The sequence below is a fragment of the Natator depressus genome, chromosome 20 (genome assembly GCF_965152275.1).
Source record: "Natator depressus isolate rNatDep1 chromosome 20, rNatDep2.hap1, whole genome shotgun sequence".
Taxonomy (NCBI): Eukaryota; Metazoa; Chordata; order Testudines; family Cheloniidae; genus Natator; species Natator depressus.
The window spans coordinates 27,502,277-27,529,173 of record NC_134253.1 but is presented as its reverse complement, the minus strand read 5'-3'; the positions used below and the strand labels follow the sequence as shown (position 1 = coordinate 27,529,173).

Here is a 26,897-nt window from a genome sequence, read left to right as displayed (position 1 = left end):
AAAGTGGAAGTTAAATCCTAGCGAGGAAAATAGAAAGGAGCATAAATTCTGGCAAATGAAGTGTAAAATATAATTAGGAAGGTCAAAAAAGAATTTGAAGAACAGCTAGCCAAAGACTCAAAAAGTAATAGGAAAAAAAAATTAAGTACATCAGAAGCAGAAAGACTGCTAAACAACCAGTGGGTCCACTGGATGATCACAATGCTAAAGGTTCACTCAAGTCCCCCACCGAAGAAGAAAAATGGATACACATGAAAGCAGGCAGCCACTCTCTCCCTGTAAGAGGACAGCACAGCTCCTTTCCTAGAGGATTCCTCAAGCCAGCACAGTGGAAGAAGCACTGGAACATGGAGGCACTTCTTAGTGTTCTAGAAGTAGGTCTAATTACACTTCAGGATGGAACTGATTGGTTCAGTACTGGAAATGCCAAGCAAGGGTTCATAACCTCTCTTCTGGTCACAGATACAAATGCACCCCAACAATGACCATATATTTAGTAGTCTATGGGAAAAATCAGCGTTCTCACTCCAGCTCCTAGGACAGGGACCCACAATGCAACTGCCAGTACCATACCTCCCTCAGCAGAAACCATGGAGTGAAAGGGCCATGGGGAATCAGGCTCCACTCATTTCTAGGGCTCCTCCAGGTCAGGGAGGAGGTACATGGGTTAGGCAGTGCAAGCAAGTTTGTACCACTGCTGCCAAGTTGATATATAGAAGACTTTACTCTCCAGGGCTGTGAAGCCAGCACTAGATTAAAATACAAGTTGGTGCTTGAAGAAGTCAGATCTTGGTGTACTCCTTCCCCAGCACTCTGGGCTGTTTGTGAAGAAGCAAGAGACAGTTCAAATCATAGCTAAAGATTTTATAAAAACAGGAAAAGTTTTGGTTTTACAGAAAGAGAAGACTTCAGCTTATATTAGGGCACATCATAAGCAGGAACTGCAGGATCTGGCAGCATTTCACCCCTCCTCCCCAGGTACCCCCAAGAGAACATTCAAGGGTCATGAGCAGGGATCCCAGAAATCCATTTGCCAGGGGAAAAAAATACATACTGTGTTTTTATAGAGAATCTTTGTTTTTTTTCCTCAATGTAAAAAACTAACTAAATTTTACTGAAAGTACCAGTAGCACTTTTTCAATGTGCACAACCTCCCGCTCTTGTGGTTGATTTTTGAACGCGCTTTAAATTCACATAGCTAAACATACTCCAATAAATTGCTTGCGGTGTATAGAGGTTACTCAATGCCAAATAGGGTGTTGCATTTTAATGCATCTCAAATTTCACTTCAGCCTCCACACATGAGTAATTTAAGTTATAAAAAGATGCTGAAAACTTTAAAAGTCATCCCGAAGACCATGTCACTGAGTTTGGTAAGGACAAATTTAATGTTGATGGTAACTTGCTGTTCTGTACTGTATGCAGCAAGGCTGTAGGTGAAGTTTGAAGGCAGACAATCACGAAACACATGGAAAGAGCTAAACTGACTGAAAAGAAATGAAAGGCTGAAATAGCAGGGCCCTTGACAACAGTAAAGAAACAATGCACTGTGACTGGATCATTCCAGTGTTTTACAACTGTAAATATATCAATAAAATATTGGGTTCAACTGATACCTATATATTTTGTGGCTAGGGAAAAGAACATTCAGTGTTTCATTTTAAAAATCCATGTGTGTCCCCCCCCCATTATGTTTTTTTATTGGAGAATTTTTTTGTTTTTTTTTTTTTAATCAGAGAAAACTAGGATCCCTGGTCATGAGATACACACATGGCAACAGGACATTGGTCTTCCTGCCTCTATCCAGTATCAATTTCCTAAACCAAAGAATAAAACTTCTCCACTACAATGAGCAACTGTGTAAAGATCTGTGCTGAACCAGAGCAGTGGCTGAATTGAGGGACAAGGCAAACCTGACCTTCTCCAGCATTCTCTCTCACACAGAGTCCTGCAACAGCAGAGGTCAGCAGGTCTTCAGCCACGACCCTCATTGGCTTTGTCATCTAAGTGACTTTACCATTATATTCTTGGACAGAACGAAGCCCCAGTAATCCCCATGGAAGGATGTTGCTATACCCCTTTCCCTGCTTTCTACCCCTGCTCCAACACACACCCTTCCTTATCACGGTCAGTCCCTTCATCCATTTCCTAGAAGGGGCCTGCTTTGGTCATAGCTCATCCCGGGCTGTACTGTCAAGAGGTGATTGGAGCACATCTGAGTTCTTGGCCTCCTTGCTGAGCTCCTGCTGTTCTTTCATTTTCTGGGATTTGGCACGGTCCCAGTCAGTTTTTACTCTCTCATTATTCCAAACCACAGAGGTCTCAGTGTCGCTGATGTAGCCATCATCACCAGTGTAATGTGTTGGGTAAACCAGCAGTGGTTCCACTGAAAAGGCCAGCAAATTCCGGTTTTCAAAATGTTCCATGTATTCAGAGCTGTTCAGAAAAGGAAAAAAAAGTGGTGGTGGTGGGGAAAGCTGTTACATCTTCTGCATTTACCCTACAATCCATCTTCAGCCTCCCACACCAGTGCATTAATCCCTCCATCTACCCTGCTTCACTCCAGACACTCCTCATCCTCCTACTGCACACTGTGGCATTCAAACCACACATCAACTTACTTAATCTTCTAACCCACAATCCTTCCAGCCCGCTCCCAAGAGAGGGACATTCATCTTCCAGAAATGTTTGTCTTTCCCTAAAAGAACAGCAGCTGTGGAAAAACATGGCAGCTCCAACAATTCCTAAGAAATGAGTGTTTTAGAGCCCTCTCCAACCCCCACCCAAGTAGCTCCAACCAGATCTCAGCCTCCTGGGGCATAACCAGGCTACAAAAGCCAGAAGCCATCTTGTTACTACTGCCATGTGGGAATGAGCCTAGGACAGTCAGGAAAAACACTGCTTGAACCAGACAGTGTTGAGCAAGATGGTCTGAAGGTGTGATGTCAGCTCTCACTGACAGGGCTGCGTGGCCCACTTGATCCTCAGTAAAGTGGCAGATTTTAGAAGCTGTATCACGGAGCAGACTGGACTGCAAGTCCCTTCACAGAAATTCCAGTACGGTGATCAAGTCAGTCAACAGTGAAGGGGCTACAGCAGGCTCGTGCCCTTGCTGCGCAGGAACTCCAGTGGCCTCCTTGGATTAGAATTAGAACCAGCCAAAGTTTTTGGCATTTAACAAATGGCTTTTTTGTCAAAACAGAAAATTCTGCAGGAAGTGTCTGATTTCACCCACGTTTCTCAGGTATTCATTAAAAAACCCCATGGGTGCTGAAGACAAACATTTCTGGTTGTTCAATAAAAAAATCAAAAAGCTTTAAGAAAAATTAAGAAAAATATAGGTATGTCAATCACAGTTAACTCACACGATTAACTTAAAAAAGTTAATCACAATTAATTGCACTTATAATATAATACCAGTTGAAATTTATTAATTTTTTTAATCGCATGACAGCCCTAGAAAAATATGTTCATTCAAATTTTTCATAGGAACTGTGATGTGTCATTCCATATTCTTATTAAATTATGCTTATGATACAAATATGACATAACTGAGATACACTTTATGTCAGATGGCTCATGTGAGATATCATTGGAGGTTATGATTTATTGAATGCAATTATCCAATCTGTATGCCTGTATCATTTCTGTATCTGAAGTTAGGAATATTGAATATGTATCTGTATTTCAACTATGCTACTTTGTGTGACACTCACTGCTAACAGTTCAGATACAACAATGGAAAAGCCAGACAGGGCAGATGGCCCATCAGCAAGGACAATAAGCTGTGAAAAACTTGGCCTTCCTGTGGATGTTCCATACTGCCATTGACTCATGGACACTGTGATCCTACAGAGTCAGGGGGTCTTGCCCCCTGATACTAAACATTACCTGGGACTTCTTGTAATTTTCCACTGTAAGGGAAGGGGGTGCCAAGTTTGGGAAACAAAGGATTCCTGCCTTATGTAAATCCTATTTAAGGGTGGGGAGGAAGGCAAACAAGACTCCTCCCCCTTCATGGTCTGTCTGCCCAAGAAGAAAGACTGCAAAATGTAAGGCAAGGTGGGAGTCCAGACTGAGACAGGGGTCTAGTCTGAAAAGAACTATAACTGGAACTCTGAACCACAGAAGCTTTGCAAACTGCCTGCAACAATATCTAGGGTGAGAAATACTATTTGTAACCAATTTCTTTAGTGAAACTAGCTTAGTTTGCATGTTTGATTTCGTTTGCTTATTCTGCTTTGTTTTGTTTGTTACCCCTTTTACCACTTAAAATCTGCCTTTTATAGTTAATAACATTTGTTTATTATTAAACCCAGTTTCTGTAATTTCTAACAGAGGGTGGGGACGGGGAGAAGTGTGCACATCTCTTAATTTCATAATATATCTTTGGGTCTGCACTCCAAGGGAGGTTGACATCTGAGGACTGGAGCAAGTCTCTTAAGCTGATCTTCCTAGAGCTGATCTGCAGCTGTGTGTGTGAGTGTCACAGACAGACACGCAGTTTTAAGCTCCTGGCTCAGCAAGACAGGCTAAAGGGGGCCCATGCTGGCAGAACAGGTAGACTCAGTGGTTTCTAGGCACATCAGGTGGCTTCTTAAGGGGTCCAACCCATCACAGGAACAATAACCATTTCCTCAACCAGCTCTAGTTAGAATCTCTCATAACAAGTTCTCATGCTGCTTCCAGGGACAAGCAGGAAAACTCTGCAGTATCCTCACACCCACTCCATATGCTACTGCTGGGATATGTGAGGCTTCACTGCCAAGTTCAGAACACAGGGGTTATTCCCTGTTCAGCTACAGCAGCTGACTACAGACTCCATCTCCGACTACTGCTGAAGCAGCAGCAAAGAGTGTTTTTTCAAAGCTCTGCCTGCAACAGGCTTCTCACTTCAGAATACAATGCTTCAGGATCCCTTCCCCCTCGCACCCACCCTTCCTATAGGCTGCTACACCCTTCTTTCCCCAGCACTAGGCCCCAGAGGATGCAGTCCAGACTCACACAGGGTGTTTGTCAAACATGACAGGAAGAAATTCATCCACCGGTAACATCTTGGAGAGTGGCTCAGCCCCCAGCAGCTTCTGGGCACCCTGCAGTGAAATCACATAGGCTAGAGTCCAGTAGGAATAATCTGCCTCCACCAGGTTCCGCACGTGAGGCACAGACTTCTCTGGATGCTCCACCTGCATTCGCTTCCTCCCAATGTAACTGGGGGAGACAGACAGCAACACAAGATTATCTTTTAGAAAGAGACTCACACTCTAGCTCAGGGGTCTCAAACTTCATTGCACTATGACCCCCTTCTGACAACAAAAATTACTACAGGACCCCAGGAGGGGGACAAAGTCTGAGCCCGTCCAAGCCCCACCACGGGAGGGGAGGGAAGGGAAGGGGGCAAAGCCAAAGCCCCACTGCCCCAGGCTGGGGGGGCCAAAGTCCAAGGGCTTCAGCCCCAGGCAGGGGGCCTGTAACCTTAGCCCTGCCACCCAGGGCTGAAGCCCTTGGGCTTGGGCCCCAGCAAGTCTAAGACAGCCCTGGAGACCCGATTAAAATGGGGTCCCGACCCACAGTTTGAGAACTGCTGCAAGCAGCAGTTAGGGTGGAATTCTCTGGCCAGCTTTATGCAGGAGGTCAGATCAGACGATCTAATAGCAGGGGCCTTAAAAAAAAAATAAAATCTATGAAATCCCCATGCCTGGAATCAGTCAACATAGGTGGAGAGCAGAGGTGACAGGTATCCTTGCAGCATAGGGCAGCCACTTCTGGCATAAAACAAACCCACTTTCTGGTTAACATGGTACATGGTCCTCTCTGATGTTGTGTTTCTGCATGGTTCAGAAATCTTGTGTAGTCATTAGTGGGTGAGCCTATGCTCTGAACAGAGTGCAGCTCCGCATTCTCACCAGCACCCAGGCTCTACCAGAATTGTTCCATTGGAGCTGTTGGTAACAGGGAAAATAATGACCCCTCTGTTCCCAGTTTGCCAAGTCATCAAAGTATCACTCTCTCCTTATTCAAATCCCTTTCAAAAAGCCACTTCTTCCTAATGCCTACAAAAAGCAAGTTTTTAATAATCAACGGGTAGGTTCTCTCTCTTTTAGACTGCAAGCTCTTTGGGGCAGGATTTATGTATTGTGTAACACCGAGTGTACTGCCAGAGGTAAACAGATAATTAAAGACAAGTGCCCAGGGAAGCTGAGTAGAACATGAGTATAATGTTCTGATCTTCTGCACTTACATCAAGTCCCAGTCCAGACCCTCTTCTTCCAGGTCATACATCAGATTCATTAGCCGTCGTTTAAAGAATATTTCAAACCGCAGGTCATCCTCGAACACGACTGATTTCTCCAGCCCTCTCTCCACAATCTAGCAGAACAGAAGCCAAGTCAGAGAACCTGAAATGCCTGCCCCTCCTTTGCACCACCCCCCGTGACATGTAATTTATCTCCCCTTCTTTCATAGCACTGGTATTTATTGACTTTTAGTGCTGAGGAATTAGCTCTCTTTTGCCTCCCAACCTCTTCCATGTGTATTCCCTTTTACCACCTCTAGGGCACATCAAGGCATCAAGAGGAAGGTTCAGATTGTCAGTTATTTTTAGTAAAAGTCACAGACAGGTTGTAGGCAAACAAAAATTCACGGAAGCCCGTGGCCTGTCTGACTTTTACTAAAAATAATGAGGCGAAGCCTGACAAGGGGATGACTGAAGCCTGAGCACTGGGGTGGTGGAAGAAGAGATGAGAGTCTGAACCCCGCTGCAGGGCCTCCCGCCACTCATTGTGGCTGAAGAGGAATCCGTGACCTCCATGACATAATCTTACCCTTAATCATGAGATCTGCAAGACTGCTCCCAACCTGATATGTATAAATATACCCATTGTGGCTCACACAGTAACCCAAAAAACCAGAGGAGGGCACCACCCTGCTACCTGCACACTCCTCTCACCCAACTGAGCTAACAGCATCAGCATGTGAATTCCTGCTCAATGCAGGGACAATGCAAATCTCTGGATGGTCCTGAGCATAAATCCCCCCCACCTCCCACAAGACTGTACGTCCCTGCTTATCTTTTGTGCAACTGAAAACCCCCTGCCAAGAGCAGTGGGAATGCTGGAAATGGTAGAACCATGGCAGGAGCACAAACTGAAAAGGTTCTGGTTTGGCCATCACACCCACACAGAACAAGTGTTCTGAAGGGGTCAGAAGCACCAAGATTCCTGGAGCTCTCCTGAGAATGCAGACTCTCTCACCTCCTTCCAGATCTTGTAGTGACTGAGGAAGCAGCCCAGCTCCCCTTTGGTGAGTGGACGGCCGTGGTATGGATCCTTATATCCTGGCAGCATCTGAATCCCCATGGCTTCCACCTCACTGCTGTTCATGGCTCTGCAAACAAGCACAATGTGGTTAATGCCTCTGTCAGCACAGAGCAGCAGCTGGCTTTGCTAATGCTCATAAATGCAGCTTCTCTCCCCAAGAAATCTCCAGGCCACTTTATTTTAAGACTCTCTCTTTGCAGAAGAGATGATGAGAAACAGAACAGAAAATGCTAGGATTACTCATTCTCACAGTCATTTTATAAAGAATGCAGGCAGTTTAGGTCAATACAACAGCTGTTCTGGCAACAGCTCAAGGCACTAGACAGCCATTGTCTTGTTTCCTCACCCTGAGGGAGCTTGTGTGCACGTGCAGGGAAGGCATTATTAGAGGAACTATACAGGCTATTCACTCAGCAGCCTCTTTGTCCATTGACATGGTGGGATGAAGGGAGACAAAGCCTTACAATCCACAAGGGGCTTCCGACAGCAGAGAACTTTGGGTGTCAGTGCTTCCCAGTCACTTCATAGAGAGTCTAGCTCCTCCTTCTCCCCTCCACCAAGCAATGGAGTTGCCCTACTTCCCTGCATCTCCAAGAGACAGCATCAGCTCCTCCCAATAAGTCCACCCTCCAGGAACCCTCATTGGAATATTCCAGTTCCTTATTATCAGGTGCTGGACTGGGCACATGCGTGTTCTCTGGATGCACTCACTTTCCATCCACAGCCTCAATGATTTTGCAGTCGATCTGCTGCTCGTACAGCGTCCGCAGCATTCGCTCTCGTCGATCTGCCCTGCGCTTTAAGTTAATCATGAAAACCTGAGGAAATAAAATCCATGGCCATGATTGTGCAGGGAGGCAAGAACTCAAGTGCAACCTTGCTGCATCCTGCACTGAACACAAGGGAAGAGATACCCTGTGCTTTATTAAGACCTAGCAATGAAGCTCAGGCATTAGAGAGTCTGAAGTGACCACAGGAGGAAGCTCAACTTGTGCAAACTACACACTATTCTTCATCTCAGTAACGTGCCTATATGGAGCAAAGTCCTGACTCACCTCATCAAAGCTCATCTTGTCAGGGACCTTGGGCAGGACGGACAGGTACTGTGAAGGTTCCACCGGAGGGTTCTTCACTAAGGGAAAACCGAGAAATGGAACGTAAATGGGTTTCTGTAAGACATTGTCTTCCAGACATAAGGCCAAGGGAACCCTCTTAGCCCCCACAACTCCAAATGGGGCACAGCTACCGCCACACTAGGAATAGCCCTCCAAACAAACCACCACAGAGTAACCAGATACAAACAATCCACTGGGGCTTGAGAAAGAAAACGATCCTCTAATTTTCTATTCCACGACTGATCTCCTATATCCCTTCTCGCTGCTAGCCTTTGGCCAGTGCCCCACAAGTGCCTGACATGGATGTTTATGCTTATTAGTCCTGTTGACTGACATGTTGCGCTCTCATTTATTATTTACTTCAGGTTTTTGCTCTTGTTGGAAGGAGATTCTCCAGCCTCAAGGAGTGAGCGAAGAGTACTCAACAAATTAGAGAACGTTTGCAGGCAGATTTGAACAGGAAACCACTGTCTAGAGCTGCATTTACAGAAATATTCTGCCTCTAAAGACAAGGAGAATGCAAGCTTGTGCAGCTGAAGCCATGCTCTGTGTGCAGCCAAGGAAAAAAAATCAAAGGAATAAACCTCTGGCATCAAATTCTCAGATATATAAAACTATTTTAAAACAGTTAATATTATCCAATGACCTGGGCTCTCCCTCTTGTATTACTCAAATTTACAGAGACGTGTATTTAAATGGCTAGGAATCAGTCCCCATCCCTTTAAGTGTTGATAGGGAATGGTCAGTAAAAGAATCTCTGTGCAGCCAGGACCAATATAAAGAGATACTGTGAACCGTACCTAGGAATATACCCAGGGGAGAAAACATGGAGTCTAACACACTCCCTATACCATACACACCAGAATTCAGATTACCACACACACACACACACACACACAGAAGCTGGGCACTGCCATACAGGCCTTGCAGACACCAGAGGCCAAGAGGGGGAAAAAACTGAAAGAGGCCTGTGTGGCAAACTGCAGTCACAGGAGACGAGGGGCCCTAAAGGTTAGTGGAAAAAGCAACATAGTCAAATCAGGAAGAAACGCTCTCTGTTTTTAAATGGTATAAACAGCAACCACAGGAGCTGAACAATTTACCCAGATGTCAACAGGCAAGACACCATGCTGTTCCCTCACTACCTGCAGCTCCAAGCATGGCCAAGGGAACTGTGGAATCATTTGAGGTAGAGCTTCCATAGAAACTACCATTCTAGCCATTCTGCTTTAACAATTCCTCAATACATTTTCCTCCTTCCATCCAACCACCAGCTTTGAGGAAGCTGCGGCTGAATCCCCAGGACAGAGACAGGTCCCAGATTCAGAATGCCAGAAGTAAGAGGGAAGAAGGAAAACTCTCTAAGCAATTCCCAGTCCAAGCCTATGAATGTTCTGTTGGCATCCAGCACTTACCCATAATCTCCAGCTGCACGTGCATGAAGCTTTCCACCTCATCCCGCATGGTGCTGTGGGCTCTCAGTGGCACTGGCAGGAAGCCATAAACCTCTTTGTTGCATACAAACATCTGGACCTCTGAAGTTAATACACAGAGTGAGAAGATGCTAGTAGGACACTGCTCGAAACCCACTCAGTGGCAAACCCAGCCCACATCATGGGACTGCATAAGGCACCCATGTCCCTGGCTTTCATAAAGCAGCCCAATAAGACCTCACATGGTCTGCATGAGACAACTGCATTAGAGGGGCATATTGTGCAGTGGCCTGTACTCTAAGCTGTCCAAGATAACAAAAATGCCAACCCAGTCCATTATATACAATTGTTTACATAAGTACAAGACAGACTGACACTCACTGGATTGTTAAGCTGGAAGAGCTGTGCTAAAGTCACAGGGTGGCTTGAGTTGGGAAAGGAAATGTTTGTAGTTGAAATCACTTAAATGGGTTTTCTTGGTTACTGTATCATGGAATGATGTCTCCTTTCCTTTTTGAACATTGCTTCTTCACTATGTCACTAAAAAGGTCAGGGGGACAGGGAGGAGCAAGCTTCTCCATCATGGTTGCAGCTCCCCTACCATTTCCTGGAACCCTGGGATCCGCCATGACACCACTGGGCCTTTGTCATCTTGATCGTGAAAGATGTTGTGACCAGGCCAGGCCAGAGAAAGGGAACCAAGTGACATCATCCCCTCCATCGGCTTTGCCTAAACCTTGATGTCTGAGATGTGAGCATTGGGTTCCAGCTATTGTTCCTCCCTCATGTCATTTTCCTTCCTTGCCTTATTTCTTCAGTTTCTAACTTCTCTTTTTGCCTTTTGCCCAATAAGAGTCTGGCTTTAGCTGGCCAAGACAACTCCACATTTGCACACTGGTATGACAGGAGAAGCAACTAAACGCAATTCTTTAAACAGACCAACACTGGTAAAAGTTTGCCATGTCTCAGAGTAGCTGATAAGATCTTTTACTGGCCCTATAGTTTCCCAGCAGCAAGGTTGCAAGCCAAAAACAAAACCCTCACAAAACCTAGCAGAGACAGATGCTGCATTTTCTATCTTTTCTATTCTTCTCTTTCCGTTTGTGCGCATTTATCTTGTTTGGTATTAAAGGAAACAGGACTTTCAACAGCAGCAGCTGCTCCAGACCATCTCCCCACAAGAGGGCAGCTAATACCATCTAAAAAACTATAAAGCAAGTGTTGCCCCCCATAAAATACTCTATACAACTAAAAGGAATAAGGAAAGCTATTAAAATGAAAGCCTGCGTTAATGCAGTACATTTCAAATCCTTCAATTGTTTTTAATTCTTTTTCTGACTTTAAATGGTTAAAAAGATTTTATAATGGTGAGTGTTACAACAATAGGAGTCATAGCAATTACTTGATATGAGACGCCAAACCATGCCTAACTGAACTATTGAGCACTGCAACAGTAAACAAGGGTTTTGTTAATATCTTATCCCTTGTTGGGCCCAAGACATCCCCTTACCAGCACAGCAGACAACCTAATCCCCCTTCGGAAAAGGATGGCTGCAGGCTCCTCATCTCTCAATCCAGAGCAGCGCTACACACCCAGCCTATGCTAGCAAGAAGTGCATAAGGAGCAATATCCATTAACTCACCTGCCTGCTTGCAGGCAAATGCAAACACAATGATGTCATCAAAAGACCAGGTGTAATCTGGGTGTGGTGGGTAGAAGGCAAGGTCCTGGGAGGCCTCTTTCCGCAGGTCAATCAGGAAAGTGGAGTGCACCATGGGGACAGCAAAGCAGCCACGGCGATCTCGTTTTCGAATGGGAATGTAGGCAGGAGTGCGTTTGTAATAACCCTAAAAAGGGAAAAAGGAGCCTCTTGCAGGAGACTTTATGAGGGGGGCAGCTGGGAGTTGCTCATGCACGCAATGGATCCTGTACGCAAAGTCCTACTGTACACAGGGACTGGAGGAGGAACGTATGTCATAACCCCAGGCCTCCTCCTACCTGCGAGGTCATTCCACACCAGAAGTTAGAATAGGCAGCACGAGAGTCCATCATGGGTGCCACTACGGTCTTGTTCTCTGCCATCAGCAGGCCCAGGGTGTCTGGGTTTGTCAGGAGATTATCTGCATCCACAAACTGCAAACAGCAAAGAGAGACAACAAGTACAGTCAATTCCAATGCAGCCAGTCCGGTCCCTGCGTCAGCCTGGTGTGCTCCACCCTGAGCCATTCCTGTGTAAACCCTGTGAATGCTTTCTAACTGCTCCCAAAGACACTCTCAGAATGTCCACTGACCCTAGGAGCTCCACACTAACTAGATATTATTGCTTTCATTTTGATAAAGACAGGTATTTCTGTTCCTCATTCTCAGTGCTGACAGGCAGGATCCATCAGCCAAGCCTGGAAACACATGGACTGCTGAGCCACAAAATATCCCATGCCAGCCAAGCCTGGAAACACATGGACTGCTGAGCCACAAAATATCCCATGCCAGCACATCAGTATAGCACAGGCAGTACTTGAGTCCAAATGGATTTCTATTACCTAAAGCCCAGTCACAAAATTCTCTTAAAAGCAGCTGCTATTCCAAATAGAGAAAAAGAGACCCATCTTAAGAAGTGCACCCTCAAGGGAGAGGTTCCTTAAATTCAACTACAGTCCTTCCTGTTTGGACATGAGAAACACAAAGATAGGTGTGACAGACATTTATATGTACATTAACTACATTTATACCTAAGCCAGTTAGATCATAAAGCTACTAAAGAAGGCTACAGCCTCCAAGCCCTCCTGGTTTGGAGCAACATCTTCACAACAGCAATATTTTAAAGATGCTTCCACTTCTCCAAGCAGGCAGGAAAACACTCATTTTCATGCCACTGTCACCAGCATAGTTACTGCATGACACTGCATTGATAGCAATTAATTGGTCAAATAGAGGCACCAGCAGAGCCCAGCTTCATGCATCTGAGGGACACAGAGTGCTTGCAGGGATCCAGTCAAGGACATCATATGGATTATTCCCACCCACTAGGTTATCACCATATATTGGTCGCTGCCAAAAGCGGAACACCAAAGTACATGGATAATGGGCCATGGACTGCCTGGATGCGGTCTGGCTATTCCTGTGCTGATGCAGCTCTGGTGTGCAGGGCCAGGCTAGTGTAATCAGCAGCATTAGCCCAGGTGAGAGGCAAACAGAAACCTGCACAATTGATCTTGGATTTGTTTGAAAACGGAAAATGACTGGACATAAACATAGCATCTGCCACCACAGTACCAAAGGCAGGGAGATTTTCTTACCAAGATGTAGTCAGCCCACATGTCCCTGGCAGATTTCAAGGCTGCTTGTCTGAGCTTCATCACGTGCTCATAGCGAGAATTTGACCAGTGCTTCAGGCCTTCCTCATCCGGATAGGACCTGCCAGGGATTAGCCTCTGTTAAAGTCCCAGCTGGGTTTATCCCTCCTTACTGCTTTCCCTTCCCAAAAGTTACATGATGTGAATATGTAGCTGGAATGAATTCAGCACAAGTGTCAAATCTGAGAGGTGAAAGGCAAGCTAGTTGCAAAAGCCGCCCAGCCCTCCCCTTTAGCCACACCACAATCCAAGAGGTCAGTAATATCACGGAGGCCCTGAGACTCTACAGAAAAGGGAAGGCATTTGATAGACAGACATGTCTTGTTGGTCTCTATGGACCCAATTAAACCCTTGGGCTAACAGAATACCCTCTATATGTTGTGGAGACCATTGATGCAGCAGAGTCAATTGCTCTGACACCAGTTTATGAGCATCTGAACAATCTTGTCTAGAACTGCAGCCAATCCAATCCTGCCACAAACAGTGACTTCTATCAGAACCCTGACCTGCTCTCCAGCACACTGCTCCCAAGTGACAAGCATGCTGAATTGTCTAAAACAAGCAAGATCAGATAAGGCAGAATTTAATGCTGTCTCCTTGGTGTCTGCAGATTTTGAAAAGGAAACAGATTTTTTTTTCCTTATACATTCAAAAAATGAGAATATTGAAGAATTTACATGGGATTCTCGATAGCACTTGGAGACCAGCTCTGTTCAGAAATTTGCAGGCAGGTCTGCAAGGTTGTATGACCTGGGTGGGCTTCTGACAGTTGCAAGGCGGGGCAGCTTGACTTTCTTATCTGGAGCAAACACTGCATCAACCATCCTCCCATCCCTGGCACCCCCTCCCACCATCTGAGTGCATGTTCGTGAGGTCAAGGAAGTTCATTGATGGGAAGGAAGCCAGTGGTTAGAAGGGAGCCAGTGCACTTGCTGGGGGGAAAAGGCGTTCAGTCATTCACCCATCCTCACTTTGAGAGTTCAGCGGGGCTAAGATGAAACTTAACAAAATCACATGCCCCAGAGAAACAAGGATCATCAACAAACCCTATCTGCTCCCTGGCCCTAGGACAGTCTTTCACAATGAATGCCTACCCCTCCCACAGAGGTTAACTCCACCTTTAACCAAGTATTCAACCTTTTAATTTACCCTTTTACTGAGGAAATCAATAAACCTGAGCAGCTGTCTCTCTTCCCACTGAATGCAGATTCATTGGCAGGCAAGTTTAGCCAGGTGCTGGTAACAGTCTCTGAGGCAGGGTCTCACCTGGGCTCCTCCATCGGCCTCCACTCCACATAGTGATACAAGGTCTGCACATTTATCAGCCATTCTCGTAGCACAGCCGTTGTGTTGTCAGTGTTGTGGTCTGTTGCCACCCTGAAAAACACCCAACAGTGACACACTGCTCAGTAGGGACATGAACGCTCCTGGCGCTTTCCCTCATGCCCTGCAGGGAAGCTGGAGCAATGCTCTTGGTTAAGGCTACGATTTAATCGTGAGTATCTTTAATAAAAGTAATGGACAGGTCACGGGGGAGGGGAGAAAATCACAGTCCCATGACCTGCAGGCACTATGGGGGCAAAGCTGGGAACCCGCCACTGCCAGTGAGGGGGTAAGGAGCCCCATGGGGGGAGAGGCAGGGAGGCCACCGGCAGAGGGGGGGAAGCCCTGCAGGGCATCGCTCCGGCTGCCACCCAGGGGGTGAGGGCACGGAGTCCCGGGAGGCCCACTGCTGCTCCGATCACCGCCAGGGATGAGGGAGCCCTGGGGCCAGCCACATTGGCAGCTGCTCAGGCGGTCCCTGGGACCAGCTGCCAAGGGCCACCAGAGCAGTGGCTAGTGCCGCTGGCTGCAAGACTGCCCAAGTGCCTGACTGCAGAACCGCTATAGCAGTGGCCAGTGTGGCTGACCCAGGGCTGCCTGAACATCTGGCTCCGGGGCCAGCTGCATGGGTGGCCCTGGGGTCAGCAACACTGGCCACTGCAGAAGTCATGGAATCTGTGACCTCCGTGACTTCCATGACAGACATGGAGCCCTACTCTTGGTCCATGCTGCCTCCCTTCACACCCTGCAGGAAAGTCTGAGGTAAATCCCACCATCTCATATAGTTTTGCATCTGCAAAGCTGCCCATTTCCCCTCTAGGTTCCACTCAGCCCACAGGAGACATCCATGTTCCCAGAATTCTGTGCTCTCCATTCTAACCCTGCTCCTCCTCATACCCTATTGAATCAGGAGCCTCTTGTCCTCTCTCATCCTCTCTAGTGCAAGGTTTTGCTCTAATGTAAGAAAACCAGGCAACCAGCACCCCAGACACCCTATTCTAACCCAGTCTTATTGAGAATGGATCCCTAACACAAGATGCACAGCTGTCTTTAACCATAGTAGCGAACAGGGGTGGGAGGTGGGCATACCTTCACTCTCCATTTTCCAAGCATACAATTCACCCACCAGGGAAAAGGGGCTCACTGAGCCCTGGGACCGCTCCTTCAGCCACCATGAGGTGGCAGGAAAAGTTCTCTTCCTCAGTCTATACTTAACTCAAAGTGGTAGAGAGTCTGCAGTAATGCCTTTCGTTCCTGCTGCTGTAACACAAGCTCCAGTGGGAATTTCAAAGCAGGTACTAAATCCCTTGGGTAAGATACCTTCCCTGTTGACAACACTACCCACCCAGCTCATCCATGTAACAGCCACGTTATTTCTCTAGTCACATAGAGCGCTGGCTACATGCACATGAAGCTGTTAAAGCCCAGACACTTGGGGCAGGTTGGCAAGCGTTTCATTGGGGCCAAGGTGGCTTTAAAGTGCTAATCAGCAACCTAGAAAAGGTAACAGGACTCTCCTATCCAACAATACCCAGATTGGCCTAGGGTCTCACTAGAATCCTGTCTGTTCTCAAGAAAGGCCCCAGGCCCACAGCATGGGGCTGCGGGGAGCAGGCAAAGGGAATTGTCTGAATCTCACCAACCCCCAGAGCCACTGAATGGCCCGCAGAGCGGCAGTGGGAGAAAATCCCAGGCGGGTCCCGAGCCCCATCAGCTCCTTCCGGGGCCAGGGAAGGGAACAAATATGTGTGGAGAGAAGCCAAGATCCTAGGTACCTGGGTGAGGAGGGAGAAAGTCCTGCAGTGGCAGGGTGGGTCCTGGTAGTGTGTGTGAGAGATTCCCAGAGATGGGAGTCCTGCGGGGGCTGGGCGGGGATGTCAGGGGCAGATACCAGGGAGGATGCCGTGGGGACAAGATGCCCTGGGACAGATGCCGGGGGGCGGGGGAGAGAGGAGAATGCCCTAGGCAGGTCCCGGGGGCAGATGCTGTGGGCGGGATGCCCAGGGGTGGATACTGGGGAGGATGGGCAGCTCTCGGGGGCAGATGCTGGGGCACAGGGGAGATGCACGGATACTGGGTAGGATGCCCGGGGGTAGGGGGGGCTGGCCGGGTCCTGGGGGCGGATGCCACGGGAGGGGAGCTAGGCAGGTCCTGGGGGCGATGCCTGGGGGTGGGGGGTTAGGCGGGGATGCCAAGGGACAGATACCAGGAGGGATGCCTAGGGGTGAGGGGCTGGGCGGGTCCTGGGGGCAGATACCAGGAGGGATGCCCGGGGGCGGGGGGGCTAGGCGGGTCCTGGGGACGATGCCCGGGGGCGTGGGGGCAGATACCAGGGGGGCAGGTCCCAAGGGCGATGCCCGGGGATAGGTGGGCTGGGTGGATCCCGGGGGCGATGCCCGAGGGCGGGAGGACCATGCAGGGATGACTAGCGTCAGATACGGGTGGGTGATGGCGGGGGGTATGGGGGCGATGCCCAGGGGCGGAAGGACTAGGCAGGGATGCCAAGGGGCAGATACGGGGGGGGGGAGGGGCGATGCCCAGCGGCAGGGGGTCCCAGGGGCGGGAGGACTAGGCAGGGATGCCAAGGGCAGATACGGGAGATCGATGGCCGGGGGCGGGGGGGACTAGGCAGGGTTGCCAAGGGGCAGATATGGGGGGTGGTGATGCCTGGGGACGGGGGGAACTAGGCAGGGATGCCAAGGGGCAGATATGGGGGGGGGCGATGCCTGGGGATGGGGGGGGGACTAGGCAGGGATGCCAAGGGAGATACCAGGGGGCGGGGGTCCCGTGGGTAGCGGGGCTGGGCGGGTCCTGGGGACGGGAAGACTAAGCAGGGATGCCAAGGGGCAGATACGGGGGGGTGATACCCGGGGGTAGCAGGGCTAGGCAGGAGGACTAGGCAGGGATGCCAAGGGAGATATGGAGGGGCGATTCCCAGGGGCGGGAGGGGGGGACTAGGCAGAGATGCCAAGGGGCAGATATGGGTGGGCAATGCCCAGGGGTAGCAGGGCTGGGCGGGTCCCAGGGGTGGGGGGACTAGGCAGGGATGCCAAGGGGTAGATGGGGGGGGGCGCGGGGGTCCCGTGGGTAGCGGGGCTGGGCGGGTCCTGGGGACGGGAAGACTAGGCAGGGATGCCAAGGCGCAGATACGGGGGTCCCAGGGGTAGCGGGGCTGGGCAGGTCCCGGGGGTGGGGGGACTAGGCAGGGATGCCAAGGGGCAGATACAGGGGGGGGGTGGGGGGGACTAGGCAGGGATGCCAAGGGGCAGATACGGGGGGGCAATGCCCGGGGCTGGGCGGGTCCCGGGGGCGGGGGGGCACTAGGCGGGATGCCAAGGGGCAGATACGGGGGGGCAATGCCCGGGGGTAGCGGGGCTGGGCGGGTCCCGGAGACGGGAAGACTAGGCAGGGATGCCAAGGCGCAGATACGGGGGGGGGGGGCGGGGGTAGCAGGGCTGGGCGGGTCCCGGGGGCGGGGCACTAGGTAGGGATGCCAAAGGGCAGATACAGGGGTCCCGGGGGTAGCGGGGCTGGGTGGGTCCCGGAGACGGGAAGACTAGGCAGGGATGCCAAGGCGCAGATACGGGGGGCGGGGGTAGCAGGGCTGGGCGGGTCCCAGGGGCGGGGCACTAGGTAGGGATGCCAAAGGGCAGATACAGGGGTCCCGGGGGTAGCGGGGCTGGGTGGGTCCCGGAGACGGGAAGACTAGGCAGGGATGCCAAGGCGCAGATACGGGGGGCGGGGGTAGCAGGGCTGGGCGGGTCCCGGGGGCGGGGCACTAGGTAGGGATGCCAAGGGGCAGATACGGGGGGGCAATGCCCGGGGGTAGCGGGGCTGGGCGGGTCCCGGAGACGGGAAGACTAGGCAGGGATGCCAAGGCGCAGATACGGGGGGGGGGGCGGGGGTAGCAGGGCTGGGCGGGTCCCAGGGGCGGGGCACTAGGTAGGGATGCCAAAGGGCAGATACAGGGGTCCCGGGGGTAGCGGGGCTGGGTGGGTCCCGGAGACGGGAAGACTAGGCAGGGATGCCAAGGCGCAGATACGGGGGGCGGGGGTAGCAGGGCTGGGCGGGTCCCGGGGGCGGGGCACTAGGTAGGGATGCCAAGGGGCAGATACGGGGGGGCAATGCCCGGGGGTAGCGGGGCTGGGCGGGTCCCGGAGATGGGAAGACTAGGCAGGGATGCCAAGGCGCAGATACGGGGGGGGGGGGGGGCGGGGGTAGCAGGGCTGGGCGGGTCCCAGGGGCGGGGCACTAGGTAGGGATGCCAAAGGGCAGATACAGGGGTCCCGGGGGTAGCGGGGCTGGGTGGGTCCCGGAGACGGGAAGACTAGGCAGGGATGCCAAGGCGCAGATACGGGGGGCGGGGGTAGCAGGGCTGGGTGGGTCCCGGAGACGGGAAGACTAGGCAGGGATGCCAAGGCGCAGATACAGGGGTCCCGGGGGTAGCGGGGCTGGGTGGGTCCCGGAGACGGGAAGACTAGGCAGGGATGCCAAGGCGCAGATACGGGGGGGGGGGGCGGGGGTAGCAGGGCTGGGCGGGTCCCAGGGGCGGGGCACTAGGTAGGGATGCCAAAGGGCAGATACAGGGGTCCCGGGGGTAGCGGGGCTGGGTGGGTCCCGGAGACGGGAAGACTAGGCAGGGATGCCAAGGCGCAGATACGGGGGGCGGGGGTAGCAGGGCTGGGCGGGTCCCGGGGGCGGGGCACTAGGTAGGGATGCCAAGGGGCAGATACGGGGGGGCAATGCCCGGGGGTAGCGGGGCTGGGCGGGTCCCGGAGACGGGAAGACTAGGCAGGGATGCCAAGGCGCAGATACGGGGGGGGGGGGCGGGGGTAGCAGGGCTGGGCGGGTCCCAGGGGCGGGGCACTAGGTAGGGATGCCAAAGGGCAGATACAGGGGTCCCGGGGGTAGCGGGGCTGGGTGGGTCCCGGAGACGGGAAGACTAGGCAGGGATGCCAAGGCGCAGATACGGGGGGCGGGGGTAGCAGGGCTGGGTGGGTCCCGGAGACGGGAAGACTAGGCAGGGATGCCAAGGCGCAGATACAGGGGTCCCGGGGGTAGCGGGGCTGGGTGGGTCCCGGAGACGGGAAGACTAGGCAGGGACGCCAAGGCGCAGATACGGGGGGCGGGGGTAGCAGGGCTGGGCGGGTCCCGGGGGCGGGGCACTAGGTAGGGATGCCAAAGGACAGATACGGGGGTCCCGGGGGTAGCGGGGCTGGGCGGGTCCCGGGGGACTAGGCAGGGATGCCAAGGGAGATACGGGGGGGCGGGGGTCCCGGGGGTCGCGGGGCTGGGCGGGTCCCGGGGGCGGCTCTCACCACAGCGCCGTTCGCTCCTTCGGGTGCCGCAGCCGCTCCAGGGCCCCCAGCACCGCCGGCAGCGCGTGCGCCGCGTTCCGGGCGAGCAGCGCGATCAGCACCCGGGGCGCCTGCAGCGGCGACTCCGGGCTCCACCGCTCCTCGGGGAAGTAGGCGCCGCCCGGGGCCAGCAGCAGCAGCAGCAGCAGCCGCCAGAGCCCGGCGGCCGGGGCCATGGTGGGTCTGGACGACCTACACAGCTGCCCTCCGACAGGAAATGGAAATTAAAGGCAAAGGGAAGATGAGCCCGGTACTCGCCACAGTCTCCCCCTAGGGGCACCTCCCCTTTAACAGGCATTCTTACACGCCGACAGGAAAGGGTCCGGGAACACACGCACCCCAGCCTCCCCTCGCCTTTCTCGGGGGCTGGCGAGAGCCCACACGTAACGCCTTAAAGGGATGGGGCCAGCTCCGCCCCACGTGAGCCACGTGCCGCTTCCGTGCAGCGCGCGCGGGTTGGCGGGTGGGGCACGAGCCCCCGCCCCGGCCGCTGTCGGGGGCCGCTCCCAGCCTGGCGCGGTGCCGCGCCCCGGACGGCGCGCACGTGGCTGCCGCTGGGCGAGCCGCGCTCGGAGGGAGCCACGCGCCCGCCCTGGCCCCGTTTTCTCTCGCCGCGGGTCTCCATCGTGGGTCACGGATCCCGCGTGAGACTGGACGGTTCGGTTCCCTCCCTCCGCAGCTTCTGGCATCAGCTGCCAGCAGGCCGGAGACTGGGCTAGATGGAGGTTCGGTCTGACCCAGTCTCGCTCTTATGCCTAATAAGGAATCTATAGGTCAAAAAACATTTCCTGGACCCTTGTTTGTTCTCTGTGTTATTACAGACCTACTTGTGGACAGGTATTTTGAAATTACCTAAATAATCGAAACTGGCATGATTATATTATTTGGCAAAAAATGTGGAATTTTAAAATAGCGTGCAGAATTTAATTTTGGCACAGAATTCCCCCAGGGGTATACAGTGAGAATAAAGCTTATCTGTGCAGGAAACAGATTTCTGGAGGTCCCAGCCAAGAGTGTAGGACAGGGGCTCTCAAACTGGGGGTCGGGACCCCTGAGGGCATCACGAGGTTATTACATGGGGAGGTCACGAGCTGTCAACCTCCACCCCAAATCCCACTTTGCCTCTAGCATTTATAATGGTGTCAAATATATAAAAAGGTGTTTTTAATTTGTAAAGGGGGAGGGTCGCACTCAGATGCTTGCTCGGTGAAAGGGGTCACCAGTAAAAAAGTTTGAGAACCACTGGTGTAGAATTAACTCCCCCACAAACAAGGACCATCACAAACGGAGTACCTTCTCCAATGGCAAGGACCGTTTCTTTGTCCCTGCCTTCTCTGAGAGAATACAACCACCCATCTAAATTAAACAAAACACCACCTGGAATAAATGCACCAGAGATGTTAACATAACCCAGACAGTGTACAACATTAAACATGCTTAAATAGGTCCAGAACTTGGAAATACAGTCATCACCCTACTTAATACTATGGCAAAAACACCATTAAAAATCATGTTAACCTTTTATTAAAGCTAGAGAAAAGAAGAAAAAACAGTTAAAAGTATTTGAAATGTAAAATGTGTTAAGGGAGGCTTTAGTTTTAACAATATTCCTTTTTTCTTTAGCTGTATCTAGCGTTCAGAAGGAAAAAGTCCATGTTGCTTGACAGTATCTTGGATTTTACCAAAGATAGTACTGTAATAACTGTCCTTTTGAGGAAAAGAGCAGAAGTAACTGAGACTGGCTGGAGATGTCTTCGCTGCTGCTGCTGTTAAAGTCCAATCTTAGAAGGAAAAGCCCCCTTGTTTGACAGTCTCTTAGCTGGTACCAAAGATGATGGTACGGTAACTGTTATCCGAGGTGGTGTTTGGGATTCATGTGGAGCTTGTTGGGTTGATGATCTGGTCCCCCCCTCTCAGGATCAGGGTGACTTCCTAAAAAGAAAAAGGAGTACTTGTGGCACCTTAGAGACTAACCAATTTATTTGAGCATAAGCTTTCGTGAGCTACAGCTCACTTCATCGGATGCATACTGTGGAAAGTGCAGAAGATCTTTTATACACACAAAGCATGAAAAAATACCTCCCCCCACCCCACTCTCCTGCTGGTAATAGCTTATCTAAAGTGACCACTCTCCTTACAATGTGTATGATAATCAAGGTGGGCCATTTCCAGCACAAATCCAGGGTTTAACAAGAACGTCTGGGGGGGCGGGGGGGGGTAGGAAAAAACAAGGGGAAATAGGTTACCTTGCATAATGACTTAGCCACTCCCAGTCTCTATTCAAGCCTAAGGTAATTGTATCCAATTTGCAAATGATTCCAATTCAACAGTTTCTCGCTGGAGTCTGAATTTGAAGTTTTTTTGTTGTAATATTGCAACTTTCATGTCTGTAATCGCGTGACCAGAGAGATTGAAGTGTTCTCCGACTGGTTTATGAATGTTATAATTCTTGACATCTGATTTGTGTCCATTTATTCTTTTACGTAGAGACTGTCCAGTTTGACCAATGTACATGGCAGAGGGGCATTGCTGGCACATGATGGCATAGATCACATTGGTGGATGTGCAGGTGAACGAGCCTCTGATAGTGTGGCTGATGTTATTAGGCCCTGTGATGGTGTCCCCTGAACAGATATGTGGGCACAGTTGGCAACAGGCTTTGTTGCAAGGATAGGTTCCTGGGTTAGTGGTTCTGTTGTGTGGTATATGGTTGCTGGTGAGTATTTGCTTCAGGTTGGGGGGCTGTCTGTAGGCAAGGACTGGCCTGTCTCCCAAGATTTGTGAGAGTGTTGGGTCATCCTTCAGGATAGGTTGTAGATCATTAATAATGCGTTGGAGGGGTTTTAGTTGGGGGCTGAAGGTGACGGCTAGTGGCGTTCTGTTATTTTCTTTGTTAGGCCTGTCCTGTAGTAGGTGACTTCTGGGAACTCTTCTGGGTCTATCAATCCGTTTCTTCACTTCCGCAGGTGGGTATTGTAGTTGTAAGAATGCTTGATAGAGATCGTGTAGGTGTTTGTCTCTGTCTGAGGGGTTGGAGCAAATGCGGTTGTATCGCAGAGCTTGGCTGTAGACGATGGATTGTGTGGTGTGGTCAGGGTGAAAGCTGGAGGCATGTAGGTAGGAATAGCGGTCAGTAGGTTTCCGGTATAGGGTGGTGTTTATGTGACCATCGTTTATTAGCACTGTAGTGTCCAGGAAGTGGATCTCTTGTGTGGACTGGACCAGGCTGAGGTTGATGGTGGGATGGAAATTGTTGAAATCATGGTGGAATTCCTCAAGGGCTTCTTTTCCATGGGTCCAGATGATGAAGATGTCATTAATATAGCGCAAGTAGAGTAGGGGCGTTAGGGGACGAGAGCTAAGGAAGTGTTGTTCTAAGTCAGCCATAAAAATGTTGGCATACTGTGGGGCCATGCGGGTACCCATAGCAGTGCCGCTGATCTGAAGGTATACATTGTCCCCAAATGTGAAATAGTTATGGGTAAGGACAAAGTCACAAAGTTCAGCCACCAGGTTAGCCGTGATATTATCGGGGATAGTGTTCTTGACGGCTTGTAGTCCATCTTTGTGTGGAATGTTGGTGTAGAGGGCTTCTACATCCATAGTGGCCAGGATGGTGTTATCAGAAAGATCACCGATGGATTGTAGTTTCCTCAGGAAGTCAGTGGTGTCTTGAAGGTAGCTGGGAGTGCTGGTAGCGTAGGGCCTGAGGAGGGAGTCTACATAGCCAGACAATCCTGCTGTCAGGGTGCCAATGCCTGAGATGATGGGGCGCCCAGGATTTCCGGGTTTATGGATCTTGGGTAGTAGATAGAATATCCCAGGTTGGGGTTCCAGGGGTGTGTGTGTGCGGATTTGATCTTGTGCTTTTTCAGGGAGTTTCTTGAGCAATTGCTGTAGTTTCTTTTGGTAACTCTCAGTGGGATCAGAGGGTAATGGCTTGTAGAAAGTGGTGTTGGAGAGCTGCTGAGCAGCCTTTTGTTCATATTCTGACCTATTCATGATGACAGCAGCACCTCCTTTGTCAGCCTTTTTGATTATGATGTCAGAGTTGTTTCTGAGGCTGTGGATGGCATTGTGTTCCGCACGGCTGAGGTTATGGGGCAAGTGATGCTGCTTTTCCACAATTTCAGCCCGTGCACGTCGGCGGAAGCACTCTATGTAGAAGTCCAGTCTGCTGTTTCGACCTTCAGGAGGAGTCCACCTAGAATCCTTCTTTTTGTAGTGTTGGTAGGGAGGTCTCTGTGGATTAGTATGTTGTTCAGAGGTATGTTGGAAATATTCTCAGTCAGAGACGTCGAAAATAGGATTCTAGGTCACCACAGAACTGTATCATGTTCGTGGGGGTGGAGGGGCAGAAGGAGAGGCCCATAGATAGGACAGCTGCTTCTGCTGGGCTGAGAGTACAGTTGGATAGGTTAACAATATTGCTGGGTGGGTTGAGGGAACCATTGCTGTGGCCCCTTGTGGCATGTAGTAGTTTAGAAAGTTTAGTGTCCTTTTTCTTTTGTAGAGAAGCAAAGTGTGTGTTGTAAATGGCTTGTCTAGTTTTAGTAAAGTCCAGACACGAGGAAGTTTGTGTGGAAGGTTGGTTTTTTATGAGAGTATCCATTTTTGAGAGCTGATTCTTAATCTATCACTAGCACTATCAGAGGCTCGTTCACCTACACATCCACCAATGTGATCTATGCCATCATGTGCCAGCAATGCCCCTCTGCCATGTACATTGGTCAAACTGGACAGTCTCTACGTAAAAGAATAAATGGACACAAATCAGATGTCAAGAATTATAACATTCATAAACCAGTCGGAGAACACTTCAATCTCTCTGGTCACGTGTACAGACATGAAAGTTGTGATATTACAACAAAAAAACTTCAAATCCAGACTCCGGCGAGAAACTGTTACATTGGAATTCATTTGCAAATTGGATACAATTACCTTAGGCTTGAATAGAGACTGGGAGTGGCTAAGTCATTATGCAAGGTAACCTATTTCCCCTTGTTTTTTCCTACCCCCCCCCGCCCCCCCAGACGTTCTTGTTAAACCCTGGATTTGTGCTGGAAATGGCCCACCTTGATTATCATACACATTGTAAGGAGAGTGGTCACTTCAGATAAGCTATTACCAGCAGGAGAGTGGGGTGTGGGGAGGTATTTTTTCATGCTTTGTGTGTATAAAAGATCTTCTGCACTTTCCACAGTATGCATCCGATGAAGTGAGCTGTAGCTCACGAAAGCTTATGCTCAAATAAATTGGTTAGTTTCTAAGGTGCCACAAGTACTCCTTTTCTTTTTGCGAATACAGACTAACACGTCTGTTACTCTGAAAAGGGTGACCTGTTTGTTTTAAACCTGCTGCCTAGTAATTTCATTTTGTGACCTTGTGGTTCTTGTGTTATGAGAAGAAGTAACACTTCCCTATTTACTTTCTCCACACCAGTCATGAGTTTATAGACCTATCATATCCCCCCTTAACTTTCCAAGCTGAAAAGTCCTTATTAATCATTCCTCCTATGGAAGCTGTTCCATACCCCTAATCATTTTTTTGCCCTTTTCTGAACCTTTCCCAATTCCAAAATATCCTTTTTTGATGGGGTGACCACATCTGCATGCGGTATTCAAGATGTGGGTGTACTATGGATCTAAACAGGCAATATATTTTCTGTCTTATCATCTATCCCTTTTCTAATGATTCCTAACATTGTTAGCTTTTTTGACTGCATATTTATACATAACTGAATAATAATTAATTTAAACTACAATACAGACACTATTTCCCACATCCCTCAGAAGCTGTGCAAAGGCTTGAGGGAGTCAGGGTTAATGGAGGAGCTGAGGGAAAGGGAAGTAATTGCTGGGAAGGAGCCTGGAAGTGAACTTGGACAGTTGTTGTGTGTGGGTGGGAGATGTATGGAACAGATTTTTTTTTTTGGGGAGGAAAGGGGGATTGTTAGGGAGCTCCCCCCCCCCTGCAGACCCTGGCTGACCCCTAGCATTTCCCATTCAGTCAGGCATATAAGCCCGTGTCCCTACAACCCTACTCAGCCACCCCTTCTCCCAGCATCCCAATGTCCCTATACCCCACTCAGCTACCCCCATCTCCATGTAGCCGTGCACCCCCACTCCCACTCAGCCCCTGGCTGAATGCTGTCACCCTACTAGCTCCTATGCCCCAGTCTGTGTCCCCACCATTAGCCCTTCTGACCCTTAGTCTGTGACCCTCCCCAGCAGCCCTGTGGTCCCCACTCTGTCCATCCCTCCTCACCGCATTCCTCCTCACATGGTCCCAGGGACAGGGCACTGTGGGGAACTAGCCTCTCCCCAGCAGGCTGCTCCACCTGCCCTGTTCTGGCACCACAGCAGCCTCTGGTGGGCAAAAGATGTAATTACAGCACCTCCCCAGGATAATGTATTTTCGGGGTGCGGGGGGGGGGGGGGGAGATCTGCAGGGGACAGGGGATTCTGCAGGTGCGCAGTGACTCACAAGGCCCCCACCAGAAATAAGACTTCAGTGGTTCTCAAACTTCACTGCATTGCAACCCTCTTCAGGGGGCCAGGGAGTGGAGCCCAAGCCTCGCCCCTAGCTGAAGCCCTTGGGCTTCTGCTTCAGCCCCAGGCCCCAGCAAGTCACCCTGATCCTCGGGGTGGGGGGACAGCAGCCACAATGGTGAAGCTCATTCCAGAACCCTCTGTCTGTTCTTTCATACTTTCGCCACACAATCTTTCTTTTAAGGACCCAGAAAGGGAGTGTTAGGGGGCATAGCCCATCCCTTCATTATTTTGTCCACCAATAGGCCTAATATCCAACATACCAATTGGCTCATTAACTTCAAGCCCTACATTTCCTGTTTTTATCAAGTGTTCGGTTCAACACAGTCCTTGAATCATATTGAGTTAGCCTAGTATGTTTGCCTTCTGTACCTTTTCCCATCACTTTTTATAGGTTATTATAAAATGTTATGAACTTTTACATACTTTTTACAGTTGAGTTCAC

At 50.4% G+C, this 26,897-nt stretch overlaps 1 protein-coding gene across 1 annotated transcript; it reads right to left on the bottom strand.

Annotated features, from left to right (window-relative positions):
• Nucleotides 1-1,805: 1,805 nt before the first annotated feature.
• Nucleotides 1,806-20,077, bottom strand: COLGALT1 (collagen beta(1-O)galactosyltransferase 1). Its single transcript, XM_074935232.1, has 12 exons — nucleotides 19,863-20,077; nucleotides 14,488-14,598; nucleotides 13,165-13,282; nucleotides 11,867-12,001; nucleotides 11,511-11,715; nucleotides 9,850-9,969; nucleotides 8,375-8,451; nucleotides 8,031-8,137; nucleotides 7,254-7,386; nucleotides 6,242-6,369; nucleotides 5,005-5,211; nucleotides 1,806-2,436 (listed from the first exon to the last, which is right to left on the bottom strand). Exons 1-12 carry the CDS (start codon nucleotides 20,075-20,077, stop codon nucleotides 2,169-2,171), a joined length of 1,824 nt encoding a protein of 607 aa, XP_074791333.1. The 3' UTR covers nucleotides 1,806-2,168.
• Nucleotides 20,078-26,897: the final 6,820 nt, after the last annotated feature.